This window comes from Neltuma alba, unplaced genomic scaffold (genome assembly GCF_004799145.2).
Source record: "Neltuma alba isolate B1F8T4 unplaced genomic scaffold, ASM479914v2 tig00013599_pilon, whole genome shotgun sequence".
NCBI lineage: Eukaryota > Viridiplantae > Streptophyta > Magnoliopsida > Fabales > Fabaceae > Neltuma > Neltuma alba.
This window is the reverse complement of record NW_021637794.1, coordinates 14,488-33,736: the sequence shown is the minus strand read 5'-3', so window position 1 is coordinate 33,736 and position 19,249 is coordinate 14,488. Positions and strand designations below refer to the sequence as shown.

At 30.7% G+C, this 19,249-nt stretch overlaps 2 protein-coding genes across 3 annotated transcripts; both read right to left on the bottom strand.

The window, feature by feature from the left end:
* Positions 1-501: 501 nt before the first annotated feature.
* Positions 502-8,291, bottom strand: LOC114738506 (MLO-like protein 2). Of its 2 annotated transcripts, none has more exons than XM_028926575.1 (15): positions 8,058-8,291; positions 7,905-7,962; positions 6,758-6,972; positions 6,414-6,530; positions 6,214-6,274; positions 4,492-4,580; positions 4,269-4,343; positions 4,095-4,189; positions 3,925-3,974; positions 3,355-3,395; positions 3,032-3,205; positions 2,588-2,623; positions 2,288-2,355; positions 1,932-1,992; positions 502-1,116 (listed from the first exon to the last, which is right to left on the bottom strand). In XM_028926575.1, exons 1-15 carry the CDS (start codon positions 8,178-8,180, stop codon positions 652-654), a joined length of 1,728 nt encoding a protein of 575 aa, XP_028782408.1. In that variant the 5' UTR covers positions 8,181-8,291; the 3' UTR covers positions 502-651. The 2 variants fall into 2 exon arrangements, with proteins under 2 accessions (XP_028782408.1, XP_028782409.1); XM_028926576.1 differs by having other exon boundaries at positions 4,305-4,343.
* A 4,612-nt stretch (positions 8,292-12,903) lies between these two features.
* Positions 12,904-14,501, bottom strand: LOC114738507 (tetraspanin-6-like). Its single transcript, XM_028926578.1, has 2 exons — positions 13,862-14,501; positions 12,904-12,998 (listed from the first exon to the last, which is right to left on the bottom strand). Exons 1-2 carry the CDS (start codon positions 14,351-14,353, stop codon positions 12,972-12,974), a joined length of 519 nt encoding a protein of 172 aa, XP_028782411.1. The 5' UTR covers positions 14,354-14,501; the 3' UTR covers positions 12,904-12,971.
* Between the last annotated feature and the right edge of the window lie 4,748 nt (positions 14,502-19,249).

Here is a 19,249-nt window from a genome sequence, read left to right as displayed (position 1 = left end):
GCCTCTTGTTAATTAGGATGGAACTCCTCCCAGTTGACCAGTATCATGTAAAGCGATAACTTTGCCTTTCAGATTCCAATCAGCCTTTGCGTTGATGCCATACCTAACTGCCCCGTTTGATAGAAAGTATTAAAAATGAGAAGTAAAGATTAAAATTAGGATTGAAAAAATATGTTAAAAAAGTACTCCTCCGGTCCTTATTATAAGACCCCATTTGACTTTTTATTTGGTCCTAATTATAAGACCCAATCCATTTTGTCTCTTATATTTATGTATTTTTTTTCCAAGATAATCCTTCTAATAATGATAGTTTTAGCCAATATATTTAATTAGCAAGGATATTTTAGGAATGACAACACTTATTTATTATAAATAACCAACTTAACTTACTTCCTTAATCTCCTCAAATAAGTCAATTGGGTCTTATAATTAGGACCGGAGGAGTATTTAAGATGAATAATTTCTTATTATATGAAATTAGACAATCACATGTAGGTGGGATTATTGAGGAATACCACCTCCTCATTCCATGTAACAAGAAATTATTCGTACTAAACACTCTTTAATGATTTTTGTGAATTCCAATCCGAATCTCTATCGTTTAGTTTTAGTACTTCATATTAAACAGGACCAATGAGTAACTGATGAAAACTAATAAGCTGGATGATCTCTGGCTTTATGAGAGTTCTTAAACGAGAACTCAGTACTATGGTCAATGTCATCACGCTGATGGATCCTCATCGGAGCAGGCCCTTGAGGCAATTCCGTTGAAGAAGCAGGAGGCATCATCATCATGTGAAGCTCACGCGCTCCAATTGTAGGGTAGGGTGCCCCTTCTTCCACGTCCCAATTACGAACACGTTCGTTTTCTTCATATCCTCCTTTGCTGGGAGACGTTGGGACACTGTCACTGCTTCGAGCTCCGGTGTGCTTGTGAAGAAGATGAAGCGGGGAGGTCCCGCGGGTTGGGGTTGCCGGAGCACTTGACAAGGGCGTGTTTGTCGTCCCTGAGTGTTTGCTGCACGCTTTCACATGTTTTCTTGCTGTGTTGTGCCACTTCTTCAGTGCTGATCCCACTCTCTCGTTGAATATTGTGGGTCTCATCTTTGATCCCATCTGTGTCATTAATTCCCATCCAAACACGCCATAACAAAGCCAAACTCAGGTTCAATTTATTAACCATTATATTAATGCCAAGTAAGCGGGATGGAGCATGGTCGGACCTTATTTGTTGTTCAATTATTATGCGAGACTCGGTAGTGATTAAATCCGTTACTAGACATTATACATAATATACTACCTCTAATTCTTAATATAAAAGTTAAATAACTAATTTAAAAAGATTTTAAAAAAACTAAGTAAGTTAATTATTTGTAACAAATGTAAGTTGACTTCTTTAAATCACCCTCATTCAATCATATATATTGAAACGACACTCAGGTGAAAATACTTTACAATCAATAGGGATATTTTTTTTAGAACACATGATAAATTTGGAAGATAAAATAGATGGGGTCTTATAATTAGGACTACCAACTTAGCTCTAATAGTAGTAGTCTTTTCGTTTATATATATACTACCTCCGGTTCTTAATATAAGATCCTATTTAATTTTTATTTTGGTCCTAAATATAATACTCTAATCCATTTTGTCTCTCATATTTATACATTTTTTTCCAAAGTAATCTTTCTAAAAATGATAATTTTAGTCAATACACTTAATTAGTAAGGATATTTTAGGAAAGACAACACTATTGAGGACAAATAACTAACTCAACTTACTTCCTTAATCTCCTCAAATTAGTCAACTCTAATAATTAGGACCGGAGGTAGTATATATATTTATATATATATAGCTCTTTTAGGAATACTTTTGAGAGATTAAAATACACTTTAATCTAACCATAAAATTTGGATAGGCGTATATCTTACTTGTGTGACGAGGGCATAAAGAGGCAAAGTCACGTAGCTGCATAGAACTTGTATGACAACCCTGGAAACAAGCAAGGACTAGATTAGATATCATGAAGCTGATCGATTCTTACTAAGCTAATTAACGTACGTACTGATAAAATTGAAGTCCTTGCTTGATTTTGTGAATGAAATGAGGTTTTTTTTTCTTTTCTAAAGCATATATAGGTATCCTCCTATTGGAGATAATTCTATTCGAGGCACTGTCGGATACTAAATATGGGCACCTCTCCCAGTGAGGATTCAAACCTTAGTTTGTCATATTGTAAGGGACTAGCCCCTTCTACTAGATCTAACCTCTATATGTGTGTGCTTACCCTGTTGTAAGTCTAATGACGATATTTCGGGTTTCTTTGTGGAAGCATGACCTTCGGCCGAACGCATACTGAAACACAAATGAATTACGTGCAAAGGGTAAGGTCAGATAAAAATTTTTTGCTTCTAATTTCCTTCTAGCTAGCTATATCTAAATAATGCAAAAACGTAATAATAAAAAATCTAGCTGTTAAAGTTGGGAAACCCATGATGTTATAAGGCCCTTCGATGCCCAATATGGGGCTCATAAGAACTGTAGTATGTAACAAAATCTTCAAGTAGGATTACGAGGAGACACTTACAGCAGTGTAGGCGAAAAATGCGAGTTGAAATGCATTCTGCAGATGGATAACATATATATCAGATAATGATGATGGTGAGAAATACTAATTAATTAAGAATATTGGGATGTAGTACTACTACTTCAATATATATATACTGCCTCCAATCCTAATTATAAAAGTTAGTTGACTAATTTGAGGAGATTAAGAAAATAAGTTAAGTTAGTTATTTATAATAAACAGGTGTTGTCTTTCCTAAAATATCCTTACTAATCAAGTGTATTGATTAGAACTATTATTATTAGAAGAACTATCTTGAAAGAAAATGTATAAATATATAAGAGATAAAGTGGATTGGAATCTTATATTTAGGACAAAAATAAAAGTCAAACGAGATCTTATATTAAAGATCGGAGGTAGTATATTGTAATATTAACAGAAAATTAAAAGATTGAATGGAATTACCAGAAAGATGACGAAATGAATGAGCCTGAGAAGGAAGCGAGGGTTACCGAACCAGAAGAATTCATCGCCAGGCTGCGCCGCTGGCGCCCCCCTCACTACTTCGCCTCTCGCTTCAATCCTCAGTCCCATTTGTGTGATTATCATTTGCAGCTTTGCTCCCACCCATAATATTATCTACAATTTATTTATTTAATTACACACATCCACCAAATTCAATTAATAATTACTTGACACAATATATATAAAAGGAGATCATTAATTTTCTAAATAAATACATGAAATGAAATTGTGTATATAGAGTATATATGTTGAGGAGTGCTCACAATCAATGGGATAAATGGAATCCAATAATAAGGGTGCCATCCTGTCAACAAGGTGAATTATATTAGAATATAAACACATGATGATCTTATTCATTACATCCAATTTGAAATTTAGAGTATTGTTATCTCTTTTCGATCCTAAATATAAGATATTTGGTTATAAATATAATATTTGAATCAACTTTATCTTTTAAATGTATAATTTTTTCTATAAGTTCTCCTTTCTTTTGATGCCCAATAAACTCTCCTTATCAACTGCATATATTATTAAAGCATTTTTTATTAAAATATAAATGATTAAAATGAAAACTATAGGGAAATCAAAACCTATTTTTTCTGTAGATAACTAATTTAATTTTCTTAATTAATTTTTGTAAATTAGTTATCTATAACTCTTATATTTAGGATTAAAAAGAGTATTAATTTAATATAATTAAGTGTTTAATGCATGTTTGTGAGGCATAAATATATAAATGAAAGCTAAAGTATCTGTGATTTATTATAGGTCGAAACCATATATATATATATATATATATATCCAGTTTAAACTAACTTGAAAAAATAGCTTACCGTAAGTATTTGTCAAGAGGACCAAGACAGCAAAGAGCCATATGATAGGGCTGAAAGTACCAAAATTTTAAGCTTACTTAATTAATTAAATTTGGGAGTAAATTAAAAGAGAATGAAAGTAATTTGTAATTGGAAGAAGCGGATAATGATTATATATTATTGTTTCACACCTGATTCCAACGACAACCTTAAAATCTTCGTCAAGTGATCTTTGGATATACTTCTGGAAATCAAATGTCGCTCCACTTCCCGGAGCCAAATGTGCCTATAATTAAACATAATAATTTCAGAATTTTATTAGTAGTTTAATTAAGCGTCGTACGTATAAAAGCTTATATAATTACCATGATAAATCCGTGCCTAAGTGCCATATAATCAACCTTAGTAACTGATCCATAGAATTGCCTGAAGAAGCTTACCTGTTCAAGAAAATAAAATTTTAAATATATTAAATCATAAAATCTTAAAGGAATAAAAATATCACAAGTATAATCAAATGCAGAGCATATATAAATCAAAACTCCAAGGAAATTATTATTTTCTTGGGGAAAAAAATCCCTGACTTACAATGCATAAGGAAATTGATGATTTGCTCCATATGTGTATATGCCTTCGTCCAAATGTTGTGTCTCTTGTAAACCTGAACCTCTGTGGATCTGCATTGCATGTAAAATTATTGGCCAAAAATTAAAGGATAACAAAACAAAATTAAATCCAAATTTTATAATTGGGGTATTAAAGTCCAATGACCCTAAACCACCCCCCCTTAAATTCTTTTTAATCATGGAATCATAAGTTCAATTCTATCTGAGTTCTTTTCATTATTAAGTAAAATATAACCAAAAAATCTAAATTTTATAATGTTGCTGATTTTTTTATGAAACATTTAATTGCATTACTTAATAGGGAAAATTCAAAAAAAAAACCTCTAAAATTTTAAAATCTTCAATCAGAAATGACTATAAAAATGTTTTGTATATCATTTGCTTTTCAAATGTTGTCAATTATTATTAAAGTTTAGTAAACAAAACTGGTTCAAAATTTTGAAATTTAAAAGTATTTTTTTGGCATTATCCCTGCTTAATATCTCCAGACATTTCAACTTAATTTTTTCCCAACTAAAATATCTTGGAGCAGATAGAGAATAGAGAGGGTTTGAATTTTCTTTGCCCCATTAAATGCATGAAATAAATTAAAATAGTCAATGTTTTGGCGTTCAAGTTCAATTATTTCAATTCCTGGTCAAAAAAAAGTTCAATTATTTCAATAATCTCATATTGAAGGCGTGCTAGGCGGAGATTAAGCCAACGAGGAACGTCCCAAGTTGGGCTACTTGTGTCTGTGTAGTCACTATCGTAGTTAACGCATACACAAGGACAGTGGCTTCGTGCCCACTTGAGCTGGGTGCTCGCATTAAATGCTACCCCCAGTTCTAAATACATAAGAAATAATTATTCTAAATATAAATATAAAATTTTAATCTATTTTGTTTTACATATTTATCTTTTTAAAATAGTTTCTATGATAATCACATATGTTAAAAAGTTCACATTTTAATGTACATGATCAACAAGGATATTTTATGAAACATAACACTTATTTATTATAAATAAGTAACTTAACTGATTTTTTAAATTATTTTCACAAATTAGTTATTTAACTCTTATATCAAGAATTGGAGGTAATACTTGCTAGGCACGACATCCTAATTGGGGCTTGTTTTGATTCTTTTGAAGAGCAATTAAAACCTTCAATTGAAAGCAGTTTTTTAATAGTGATTTACAGAGTACAAGATAAGTATGTGATAGGAGTTTTATCTCAATTTATATGAAAATATTTATAATCACTTAATAAGTGATCCCAAACAAGCCCAACTTCTTATAGAGTAGTTTTTAATATATAATTTTTTATAAAACTTCTGTTGTCAATTTTAATAAAACTTATATGGAATGGGAAATTTGCTAAAATGTTCGGAAAATTTTGTTGAGCTCTATATAACACATTTCTAGTTATGTTCAAATAGCTTTTATTTTAAAGATTTTTATATATGGTTGAAGATATGTTACACACAACTAAATAAGAATTGCATCCCCTAAAAATAGTCGTATTAAATTCTTTCGGCTAAGAAATTTCAAACTTTTTACCAAATTTTTCTTAAAAAAGCACAAAATATCTTTGTTGAGCATAAATATAAATGAGAGAAGAAATGTCAAACTTATCTAAATGCATGTTTTCGTTTATATATAAATTAGGAAATATGATATTGATTGCTTGAAATTGAAACCTTACCATTACTGAATTGATAGTCAGGAGATTTGGCCTCATCCTCCCATTTCTTCCACATTCTCATCTGCATACATTTATGTTTATATCCATTGAATCAGATAAAGAACTTAAGACATTCGGAAAGAGCAAGAAATTGTTGCCGGAAAGTGAATGGAAGATGAAAATTAAAATAAATAAATCAATCAATCGATGAAAAAGAGTACCTTGTATCTGCCCAAAAGCAAGGTAAAAATGCATTGAAGGATATGAAATATTGCGAGCACAAATATGAATATATGAAGCTGATGAATGGCGTATGCAGACACAAACCCAACTTTACCCTGTAAATATATATATCCATATAAAATTAATATAATTAGTGAAAAAACTTGAGAGGAGTCCAAATATAAAATACGTACTTGTTTATCAAATACTACTTCTGATTTTTAATATATGATTTACCTTGTAATGTTATTATACAAAGTAAATCTTACACTAAAAATCAGAGAAATGAACAGAAGTGAATGTGATTGGTTCCTAGTAAAAGTGTGGAAAGGAAAGGGATTGCCTTTCCGCATTTGTTTGGTCCCTTGGCGGCGAGGGAACGGCGAGGGTGGGTGGAATCGGAGAACTTGAGTGATTTGACGTATTTGCCCTTGGAGTCGTAAGAAGAGGCAGCGCAAGGGCGCCACGTGTCGGCTACTTCCCTCGAAATGCACATATCAGATATCGGGTCTTGGAGCGCCGTTAGCAGAAACGATATGAATCCCAGCAACATCAGCTCTGTCGTCGTCATCATCATTCCACCACAATTATTTCAATTTCAACTTATCATATAGAATAATCAAATAAATATATATAAACAGAAAAAGAAAATTATTGTTAACCAAAAATCCTACACTTTAATGGTATTACAAAAGTCAGTCTCCACAAATTATTTTTAGTGACAAGTTATTTAATATTCACATTTATTTATATTATACTATTTATCAATCAAATAATAATTCAACGAATGATGAGTATTTATTATTAATACTCCTTAGAAATAAAAAAATTGTAAATTTAATTTATTAATAATACGATTTTCTCTTTATAAAATGGATTCGCCAGTTTTTAGATATGATGACCTTAAAACTCGGCTTTCAATTCAATTGGTAACCTTTCTACCATACTTTTTTATCCATGTTATTAAAAAAAGCCTTTCGTAATATCCATGTGTGTGGGTAGGAACTATCAATATTTTCAGAAAAATAAAAGGGTAAGCAACGATCTTCCAAAAGAAAAAGTACTTTATCCATCTAAATCTTTAATGTAAGACATAATTAACTAGTTTGAGTAGATTAATGATATTAGTGAAATTAGTTAATTATGGTATGTTTTTCTAAAATAATTTTAGTATCTTTCTTAATTTTCTCCTTCTCTCTCTTCCGCTTGATTATTTTTGAGAAAATATCATAAGAGTTAATTTGAAAAAAAATTGATAAATCTTACATGTAGAACTAATATTAACTTCCTAATCAGATTACGTCAAGAACAAAAGGAATAATAATATTTAAATACTAGTTTCTGCCCTTACCATAAGAGCCAATAGCATAAATTAGATTTAACAATATACTGGGTGGCTGAGAACAGATGAACGTGGTATAAAGAGAGAGTTGTGAAGATGAGGCTGAGAAATAGAGGAGAGTAAATTAGTCATTGTATTTGGATTGTACCTCCTTTGACCTTTTCTAGGGCTTCATGAAGAGCATGTTTGTGTTTCTTCTCTAACCACTGCAATTCCACAGATTGTTTATGAGTTGCAGAACAAGAACAAGTGCGTGTGTATATATATATGACTCAATAATTTCGGAGAAGAAGTTAATTACTTTGGCAATATGTTCGATGATATGTTCGATGAAGATGGAAATAGCCAGCAGCACAAAGCAGACCACAGCGACGGCCCAAGTTGCTGTTTCCTGCAACCCCCTCTCATATTCCTCTGTCGCCATTTTTGGAGTGTCTGCAGCTCTGGTTTTTTTTTCCCCGGTTCCCACGCTCTCTGCTAAAAGCAAAAGGCAAGAGATACGGTGAAGAAGAAGGTTTAAGGCAAGCCTGGATTTTGAGCTTGAAACTGATGAAGAGAAGGGGGGGTTTGGGAGAGTGTCGTGCTATTTGGGTTTATACGAAGAAGGAGGACGAGAGGGAAGGACGGGAGTGGAGACCGACTCTGACAGTTCAAAAGCTTTGGTCAGTCAATACAAGACTCCCCTTTGGATCGTTGGTGATTTCGGAGCAAGTCTCCTGCCAAACAATACTGTCTCTCTAATAATGTGTTTGTGCGTGTGCACGCGTATTTTAAGGGAGAATATATATATATATATATAGTTCTTAAAGTATATATTTTGAATCAAAGTTTAGGTTCTTCTTAGCAAAAATACCTTCTACTTTTAAAACTTGAGTACATAAATTTTGTTAAAAATTGATTTTGAGACATAAAAACATGTTTACATACTATTACCTCCTGTACTTAATATAAGATTTTGTTTGACTTTTATTTTGATCCCAGATATAAGAATCCGATCTACTTGTCTCCCATATTCATCTATTTTTTTTCAAGATAAATCTTGTAATAATGATATTTCTAGCTAATACACTTAATCAGTAAGGATATTTTAAAAAAGTCAATAACTATTTATTATAAATAACTAACTTAACTAATTTTTTTAATTTATTAAAATTAGTTAACTAGCTCTTATATTAATGACCGGCAGTAGTAGATCAAAAAGTTAGTTAAAAATAATTAAAAACAATAAATGATTAATAGAAAAAATGTATTTGCTTATATTTTCTAAAAATAAGTACCTTTATTTATGTTGAGAGGAGGAGACTTAAAAATGTGTAAGAAAAAGAGATGCTTGAAGGATAAGTAATGCGGCCATAATGTAATTAATAGAGATGAAAATTAAAAAACAAAAAGTGGGTTAAAATTTGAGTGGCATCCATTCAATATATCTTCCCAATATATAGCAGAGGGAGGGTGTTATAAATTTTCATGGCGAAAATATTCAATAAAATTAGAAAGATGAAAAATTGAAAAAGGGTATTCATCTGGTCCTTAATATAAGACTCATTTAACTAATTTAATTAGATTAATGAAGTTAGGTAAGTTGGTTAATTATAAGAAATGTGACATGTTTTTCCTAAAATATCATAATCATCTTTCTTAATATCCCATCTTACTCTTCTACTTAATTATCGTTGAGAGAGTATTCATAGGGGTAGTTTAGAGAAAATTGATAAATATGAAAAATGGGTCTTATATTTAGAACCAAAACTAACTCAATAATTAGGTCTTATATTAAGAACCGAAGAAGTATTAATTTCTATCTCTCTCTCATTTTACGCTCAGGCATTTGATATTTGCATTGGAATGCAATGAGCCATTGGCCACAAGTCGGCTTCGCGTCAACTTGGGTTCTTTAGCCGAGTCAAGCCATGACTCCATGGCGTAACCGTCTTTTTCTTAACAAAGGTAATTTAATTACTCACTGGATAATTTCCTTAATCTTTTTTTGCCGACGATAATTTTCTTAATCACATTTATAATTTAATTACTAAACCATCACTTTACTAGAAATAACTAAATCACAATTAAAGAAAATCCTTAAATTTTCAATTCTCGGTTTAAATATTTATTTGTCCTGTTGACATGAGACAAGTTGTCATGAACAGGCGGAATGGCATTTATTGACTGAAACCGTTTTGTTTGGCTGTCTCTGAAATTATGCGAAAATTTTGGATTATTTGAAGATAACAAGGAATTCCCAGGAAGCCTCGAACCTCCGCACAAGTTGGGCAAGCAAACGAAGACGACCTCTTGCCGTAATTCATCCACATATGGTGGACAAAAAGTGTGCTTTGATTATTTCATAATTTGCTTGAGGAGTTGACCCATTCTAACCTTTTTAATTAATTTTTCTTGCTTTTATATTTCTTACTTCAATAGTTCCTTTAAACTTATTAGAATTTTCTGTCCCCCTCTCAATTTTCCTCACATTAAGAATTTGACTTTGTCAGCTTATATCGTAGAAAGTTACATTTTTTCAATAAATAGTGAAATCTATTAAATAAGAAAGATAGTTCAAAAAGTGTACAGTACTTTTTCAGTTCTTAATATAAGATTTATTTGATTAATTTTAATTAATTTGATTATATTAAGGAAGTTAGGTAAGTTGGTTAATTATAAGAAATATGACATGTTTTTCCTAAAACACCATAATTATCTTCTTTAATATTCTCTCTCCCTCTTCTACTTGATTATAGTTGAGGGAGATCCATAAGGATAATTTAGAAAAAAATTGATAAATATGATAGATAAGTCTTTTTTAGAATAAAAATCAACTCAATAATTAGATCATATATTAAGGACCAGGAGGGTATATTTTTTAATCAAACTCCACCGCCTTACCATGCTTGATGAATGACACAACAATTATTTTTCATGTTATGGGATAAATTAGCTAAATGATTAGCAAATATACAACACCTTACTTTTCAAACATAATTTGATCACAAGCTAAATGTTTGATCATGATAATAAAAAATCACTTAACATTTTTAATTACTTTCAATATTTAAATGTCAACCATATAGTAGAAGCAGAAAGAAAATCAAAATTTATTTGTGTTGAGTAGATTCAAGTTAACCTAATAACTCTTAAATTTTTGTATGTTCTTAAGAAATTAAATCCTTCATCATCATCATGAAAACCAAAATAACCATTGTCTCACCCCACATGCTTGGGGTGGCAAAAAGCAATATTTATTGGTTCAATACGGTCCATGAAGTGCAAGTTGCCGGGTCATGTTGATGATCATTTTCCCCCTCCAAGTTGGAACAGTTAATGCCTCTGGGCTTCTTCTTCTGAGTTTTTGATTTTGCCATATCAGTCGAAATTGTAGTCATTGTATCACTTTCCCTCTCTGAATTTTCTCTGGTCAGAATATGTATATACTCTTCCGGTCCTTAATATAAAATCCATTTAACTAATTTGATTAGATTAAGAAAGTTAGACAAGTTAGTTAATTATAAGAAAAGTGACACATTTTTCCTAAAATATCATAATCATCTTTTTTAATACCCCTTTCCCTCTTTCACTTTAGTATTGTTGAGAGAGTATCCATAAGAGTAATTTAAAAAAAATTTGATAAATATGATAAATGGGTTTTATATTTAGGACTAAAACCAACTCATAAATTGGGTCCTATATTAAAGATCAAAGGAGTATATAATTTTTCTATGCGTTACAAATTTTTTGAAAAATAAATTGCATTTCATAACTGTTAGATAATACAATTTTTTTTATCAAATTTATTATTATTTTTCTCAACAAAAGTAGTGTGTGTTATGTATATAAAAAAACTTTTTTTTAACCAGATGCGGTTGTAGGACACATATCTCAAATTGATGGATATGAGGAGTGAGGAGTTGAACATGATCATTTTTTAAATTCATTAAATTTTCATAATTTATATAATTGTATTTATAGCTGGTTATATATGTTGGATTTGAGCTAAGATTCAAGCTCCTTTCAATTAATACATGTATGAATAATGTGTATCCTTTTTATTTTTATGACTTTTCTCACTTGAATATACTGTTCCCTCAGTTGCGTACGCACACGGTATGATTGATCACCACTCAAATTTTTGCAAGTTGTCAAGGTTTAATTAATGCGACGGCATATAATAATAGCAGCAGCAACAATAATAATTGTCAATGGAATGTTAACGAAACGATGAAAACATTGGACACAAATTATAAATTAAGATGTTGAATTTAAACAAAAATAGTTAAGATACTAAATTGAGAATAACTAAACTAATTGTTGGAAAAAAAAAAGGATAACTAAATTAATTCAATGAGAAAAAAAGACAATTAAGCCAATTCTTTAAAAAAAAAAAAAAAAAAGGGATACTTGGTGGAATTGAGCAAAAGTTAGTTTGAAATTTAACTACCTGTGAAGGTATAACTGATAAGGATAAGCAGTAGTAAGTATCAATAATAATAAGAAAATAAAAGGGAAAAAAAAGTAAGCTGGACATTAAACTGATTGAGATAGTGGTTTAAATGCCAATAGGTCACATCAGGATTAAACCAGTTATATTAGAATAATATAATTTAATTAAAAATAACAAAATATATCAGTATTAATAATCACTAATAAAAAATACAAAAAAAATAACAATAGTTTCATTGTAACAATAACAAAATATAACTACATTGAGAATTTTGATTGTTATGATTTATCAATAGCTAAAATTAATAATCATTGATACCAAAATCATTATTAAAATTCATTCAAACTCGTAATGATTGAAATATTAAAGCTAAATAAGAAAAAATAGAACCAATAGTTACACAATCATCCAAATGTAATATGTGTTCCTTCTTTTCTCACACCCTACAAAATATCTGCACCTACACAGTACAATAATATTCTAAAAGGTCGTTAGGCTGTGTGGTCCATTTAAACCATGTCCAGTACAAGTTTTTCACAAGATGCAAACTTATCTCCCAGTTTTAAAAAGCATAGTATAAATTAGTCGCTTCATTCTTAAGCAGTTAAAATCATTGATTTGACTCTATCAAATAAAATTATGGATCTACATATAATTTATAAAAAAATTTGTCAACAATTCATGAGGCTAATATTTACTTTTATTTTATATAAAAAATAAAAGATGCTTTTCTGCTTAAAGCCTGACCAGCAAGCCTTGGGAGCCTGCGCCCAGGTTGAGTTACATGCATTCATATATCTGCTTTTCCTAAAAGGCATAAAAAAGAGTGCAATTATGACTCAACACCACATCATGCGAAGTCATTTTCTTGATTATTTTTTAAAAGAGCTAATTATTTCTTCATTTGTAATCAGATAATTAAATGAAATACAACATGCTCCTAGTGTAGTTTGTTTTTTCGTTTTAATTAGAGGACAAATACTAGTTATATGAAATTACAAGTAAGATTAAATTTGCAACCTTCCATTTTTAGGAAAATATTCATGTTATTAGACTAAGTGCTTATTGGCCACATGTATAGTTATACTACCTCCAATCCTAAATATAAGAACTAGCTGCCTAATTTGAGGAGATTAAGAAAATAAATTAAATTAGTTATTTATAATAAATAGATATTATCTTTCTTAAAATATCATTGTTAATCAAATGTATTAGTTAGAACTATTATTATTAAAAAAACTAATTTAGAAAAAATACACAAATATGAGAGAGAGACAAAGTGAATTATGATTTTATATTTAGAACCAAAATAAAAGTCAAGCAATGTCTTATATTAAAAACCAGAGGTAGCATATTCTAAACACTGATATGGAGAGATTAGTGCATGAAATAGGAAAGGAAGCGATAATTGTTTAGCTCAACTAATTAATTTTTGTTTACTCTGTTACTCTGTATTTAAATACTTGGGTAACAAACAAGTCTATACCTAAAGGGAAAACAAAAAAAGAAGAGATTTGAATTTATTACAAACTTGACGAGCACTCAAACACAATATACTCACCGAAGGCCCTCCTATCTCTATATTCATTCGAACAGGAAGAACAAACATGAAGAAGAAGAATGAAATCCATATATATATATATATATATATATATATATAGTGTACGTACCTGAATAGGAGTCATATCTCTCTGTATATAATCAAGGGGGGTCCAAGAAGCAAGCTTAGCACAAGTCCTTGAGCCCAAAATACAGCTCCTTATAGTGTTCCAATACCTCGGATCATTAATCCTATTCCTCAGCCACGGCGAGTAATCCTCCAGCCGGTACTCCCTATACGCCCTTCCCGGAACCTCCACGCCGCCGCCGCGGCTGGTGACGGCGAACCCGAACAGCGTCAGACCCATCAGCGTCCCGATCAGAAGCAGCATCACCACCAGGTACAGCCACAGAGCACAAGCGACGTGGAAACATGCTCCGATGAAACCCGCCAATGAAATCACCAGAACCACGAAACCTATGACCAGAAGTGGTGTCTGTAAGAAGTTCGCGCACGTTGTACTGCTCCGAGCCATCCATAATCCTGCTCCTATTATGGGGATCGAAGCTAGCAGAGTGAACAGGTTCAGGAACCCTATCACTGTGTTGCTGAATCGATACATGTTCTTCTGTTTCTCTCTAAGGCTGGCTAAGCGATGATGATGATGATGATGTTGTTTCGGGGTTTTGATCGTATATATGTGATCTGGGGTTCGAGAATTTCGAGTTTTCTTACATTGTCTAGTGTCTTTTGGTCGTGATCGGTATGCTTTCTTTTTGTCTGCATAATTATGTGGGCTGATCAGAAACTTTAGATAAAGCAAGCATGTGAAAACGACTAAGAATTTTTGTACCGGATCATTATATATTAAACAAGTGTATGTGATCCGGTCAAAAAAAAAAAAAAAAACAAGTGTATGTGATCAGAATGACCAAATTGCCATTGCAGCCATTTATATAATCCTCGGGTCCTAAATATAAAATTTAGTTTACTAATTTGATTAAATTAAAAAAACTAGTTAAATTAGTTATTTATAATAAATAAGTATTATTTTTTCTAAATCATCTTTATTAATCAAATATATTAGTTGGAATTATCATTACTATAATGACTGTGCTGAAAAAAATAAATAAATATGAAAGGTAAAATAAATTGAGGACTTATAATTAGAACTAAAATAAAAGTCAAACTAGCTCTTATATTAAAAATCAGAGATAGTATAATAATGACTATATATGAGTTTAATTTGTCCCCCATGATTAGAGGAATGTTTATTTTCGGAGGCCCCAAATCGCCTTATAATATATTACTCCTCCGGTCCTAATTATAAGACCCAATTGATTTATTTGAGGAGATTAAGGAAGTAAGTTAAGTTGATTATTTATAATAAATAAGTGTTGTCATTCCTAAAATATCCTTGCTAATTAAGTATATTGGCTAAAACTATCATTATTAGAAGGATTATCTTGGAAAAAAATGCATAAATATAAGAGACAAAATGGATTGGGTCTTATAATTAGGATCAAATAAAAAGTCAAATTGGGTCTTATAATAAGGACCGGAGGAGTAATATGTATCTACTTTGGCTGCACCCCAGAAGAAAACATAGATGTCCTTTTTATATGTATTTTAGCCCGGCTATAATAATCACTCTACATGGTTACATAAACATGCCCATAATCACTTCAATAATGAACAGCGAAATAATTGTAATATTTTATGTTTACCCAATTAGAATTGCGATCCATGTTATGCAAAATGTAACCGATAAAAGCCGTAATCATATGATGACAATTCCTATTCTGTCCAAAAAAAACTAATAACAATTACTAAAACTTCCGGTCTTTAATATAAAACTTTATTTGACTTTTGTTTTGGTTCTAAATATAAGACCCCAATTCATTTTAATTTGTTTCTCATATTTATGTATTTTTTTTCAAGATAATCCTTCTAACAATGATAGTTATAGCCAATACATTTAATTAACAAGGATATTTTAGGAAAAACAACACATATTTATTACAAAGACTAATTTGAGGAAATTAAGGAAAGAAGTTAAATTAGTTATTTGTAATAAATATGTGTTACTTTTCCTAAAATATCCTTGCTAATCAAATATATTCGCTATAACTATTATTGTTAGAATGCATAAATATAAGAGACAAAAAAGGTTGAGGTCTTATATTTAGGACCAAAACAAAAATCAAACAAGGTATTATATGAAGGACTAGAGGTAGTATATATACTCCTCCGGTCCTTAATATAGGACCCAATTGTTGAGTTGGTTTTGGTCCTAAATATAAGACCCATTTCTCATATTTATCAATTTTCTCTAAATTACCCCTATAGATACTCTCCCAACTATAACCAAATAAAAGAGAGAGATGAGGTATTAAAAAAGATGATTATGGTGTTTTAGGAAAAATGTGTCATATTTCTTATAATTAACTAACTTACCTAACTTTCTTAATCCAATCAAATTAGTTAAATGGGTCTTATATTAAGGACCGAAGGAGTATATATTTTGTTGATCCTAGAGCATTTACTGTCGGTCATAGCAACTAATCCCTCGCACTGTAAAATTTCCCATAAGAGTTTTAGTGCTAGCTACAAGACTCTCTCTATACACATTGTTAGGGATCAAACTCCTGACTATACTGAAGGAACCTAACTATACTGAAGGAACCCAACTAAGTATCAATTGTCCCAGGTCTTGTGGCTAACAATAACTCTTCTATCCTAAATATAAAGCCCATTTTGCAGTGTGATTTACATTACAAAATGAGTCTTATATTTAGGATAAGAGAAAGTACTATATATGCATATTAAGGTAGAGGTATTCTACTATAAGCAAATGACTCATATCTTTGAGAATTTTTTTTCAAAAAAAAAAAAAGATAAAAGAATATCTGAGATGTTTTTTTATTTTCATGAGTGCATTTTTTAATATTTATTCACTAAAGCAAGATGAGCCCTCTATATTACACGAAATTGACAAAAATGAATTACACTGTTTTTGATTTATAAATAATATAATTTGTTAGAGAAAGGCAAGCAACAAAGGGCATATAAAAGATATGATACTACATTTAATTCTTAATATAAGAACTAATTAGCTAATTTGAGCAAATTACAAAAATTAGTTAAATTAGTTATTTGTAATAAATAGACGTTATCTTCTCTAGAATATTCTTGCTAATAATATGTATTAGTTAAAATTGCTATTTGACAAAATATTTAATATGTGCAACTATTATAAGAATTACTTTGAACAAAAACAGATAAGCATGAGAGATAAAATGAATTGAAATTTTATATTTATAATCAAATTAAATATTAAATTAGCTCTTATATTAAAAATTAAAGAAAATATAATAGGGCCAAAGGTGCGTTGAGAATGAGCCTTGGCTACGAAGGAACTTTAGTAGTACAAGCAACTTCATGGCCTTTCTGGTAATTGCCGAAGATGATGCTTTAGGATGAATGATGGGCCCCTTGGAACTTAGTCAAGAAGCAAAGTTTTTATCGATATATATATTTATATATATTTTATATGGACCAGGATTGGCTATACACTTTGCGTGGGTATAGAATATATAGGATGTCATGGCTACTTTCTTATCTACTGATCTCATATATTCGTGTAGAGTTCTTTTCGGCTCCACTAAACCATAATTCCTATTTTAGAGTGCTTCTAAATATTCTACCACTCACCTCCTCATATTAACAGTACTTTATAAGAGCCTTACCCTGTTCTGTATTTGTATTCTTCTTCCATGGCATCTTTCTTTACTACACCATAACCATGTTGTTCAATCAACATGTCTCACTATACTACGTCCGGTCTTAGTTATAAGAGCCAATTGACTAATTTGAAGAGATTAAAAAAATAAGTTGTATTAGTTATTTATCCTAAATAGGTGTTGTCTTTTCTAAAATATCTTTGCTAATTAAGTGTATTAATTAGAACTATCATTGTTAGAAGGGCTATTTTGAAAAAAAAATTGTATAAATATGAAAGACAAAATGAATGAGAATCTTATATTTAAGACCAAAATAAAAGTCAAACAGAATTTTATATCAAGGACCAGAGGTAGTATTTAGCTTTTGAGATTTGAGATTGTGTTAAATATTCCATTCGGACTAGAATAATGCAGAAATTGCTAGCATCCTGTCATTGCTGCTTTGTTTCTGCTTTTTCAAGTTTCTACAAAGTTCCATAATACAAATATAACATTAAAAGATATAAATAAATAAGCAAATTAGTCAAAAGTACCTCTTTAGAAATTTTATCGGTCAAAGAGACCTGAATTTGAATAGATACAGCTCCTTTTTAATCATGTGCAATATATCTTCAACTATGTGGAAATGACTTTCATTTTAAAGACTTTTTTACATATAATTGCGGATAGGCTGCACACAACTAATGAAAAGTTGCACCTATTAAAGATGATCTATATCAGGTCCTTTTAACTAATAAATTTCTCAATTAGGTATTTTTAACCAAATTTTTCAAAATAAATTAACTTGTTCATCATAAATATATTAGATAAGAAATTTAATCTTTTCAAGTTTTGAAATAACAAACAAATACATCCTTATATTCTCAGGATCATCATTCTACATAATCTTTCTCAGAACTCTCACCCATATGCTAAAGTACTAGAAGCTTACAAGTGCAGATTCACGTCAATAATGTGCCAGCAGAACAGCAATCATACAAGATATAGCAGATGCCAGCAGAAAACCAGCAATCCCTCTTGGTACAATTAACAGCATAAAAGGACCTGCAAACTATTCATCCTTCTCTCACAAAGTCTAAACCCTTTGCACTCACAAATTAAATGTATATAGCACAATCAGAAAGAGATTAGAAAAATATGATGAATGAGAATTCAGATAAGAAATAAAGCTCTTACACAGTTTCTTCCTTTTTATTACTCTCTTTCTCAATGTATATCTGCATAACTAAAAAAAAAAAAATCAATTTCAAGCCCCCACTCCTCAACTGCATTGAAGGGGTCAGAGGCTCACAGAGAATGATCTTAGCATTACAAAGAATCAATTTCAGAGAACTACATGCCACATTTTGACACAGGAAAAGTACCTTCGGTAAGTAAAACTCCTTAACCTTCCAGGAAACTTATGAGAAATGCATTTACAGTGTTTCTTCCCGGTCCATGTATATGAATGATTTTGATGTTTTCACTGAACTAACAATTTGGTCCTTGAATTAGTGAGACTATTATAGTTTTAGTCTCCACAATTAGTGAATAAAGAGAAGTCAATACCTGAAAATAATAAACTCATTGGATAATTAGTCCTTTTGTCAAGCAGATCAAGAATGCCAAAAGGAGTAGCATAAAACAAGCTTGTTATTTTCAAGCATTAACTTAAATGTTCGCTAATTTTCAACAACTATAAACAAGCTTCATAATGCAGTAACCAAATTGTTGTTCCCGAATAATTGTTAATAGAGTACAATGGCGTTCTGTGATTCATGTAGCCGATCCTACTT

Excerpts from the sequence above, each read along its gene's own strand:
- LOC114738506 (XM_028926575.1), bottom strand. The coding sequence starts at position 8,180 with ATGGCGACAGAGGAATATGAGAGGGGGTTGCAGGAAACAGCAACTTGG. Across the intron at positions 3,396-3,924 it reads CCTCTTGACAAATACTTACG|GATGGCACCCTTATTATTGG; the intron begins GTAAGCTATTTT and ends CCTTGTTGACAG. Across the intron at positions 1,993-2,287 it reads GTCATTAGACTTACAACAGG|GGTTGTCATACAAGTTCTAT; the intron begins GTAAGCACACAC and ends GCTTGTTTCCAG.
- LOC114738507 (XM_028926578.1), bottom strand. The coding sequence starts at position 14,353 with ATGTATCGATTCAGCAACACAGTGATAGGGTTCCTGAACCTGTTCACT. Across the intron at positions 12,999-13,861 it reads GAGATATGACTCCTATTCAG|GAAAAGCAGATATATGAATG; the intron begins GTACGTACACTA and ends TATGCCTTTTAG.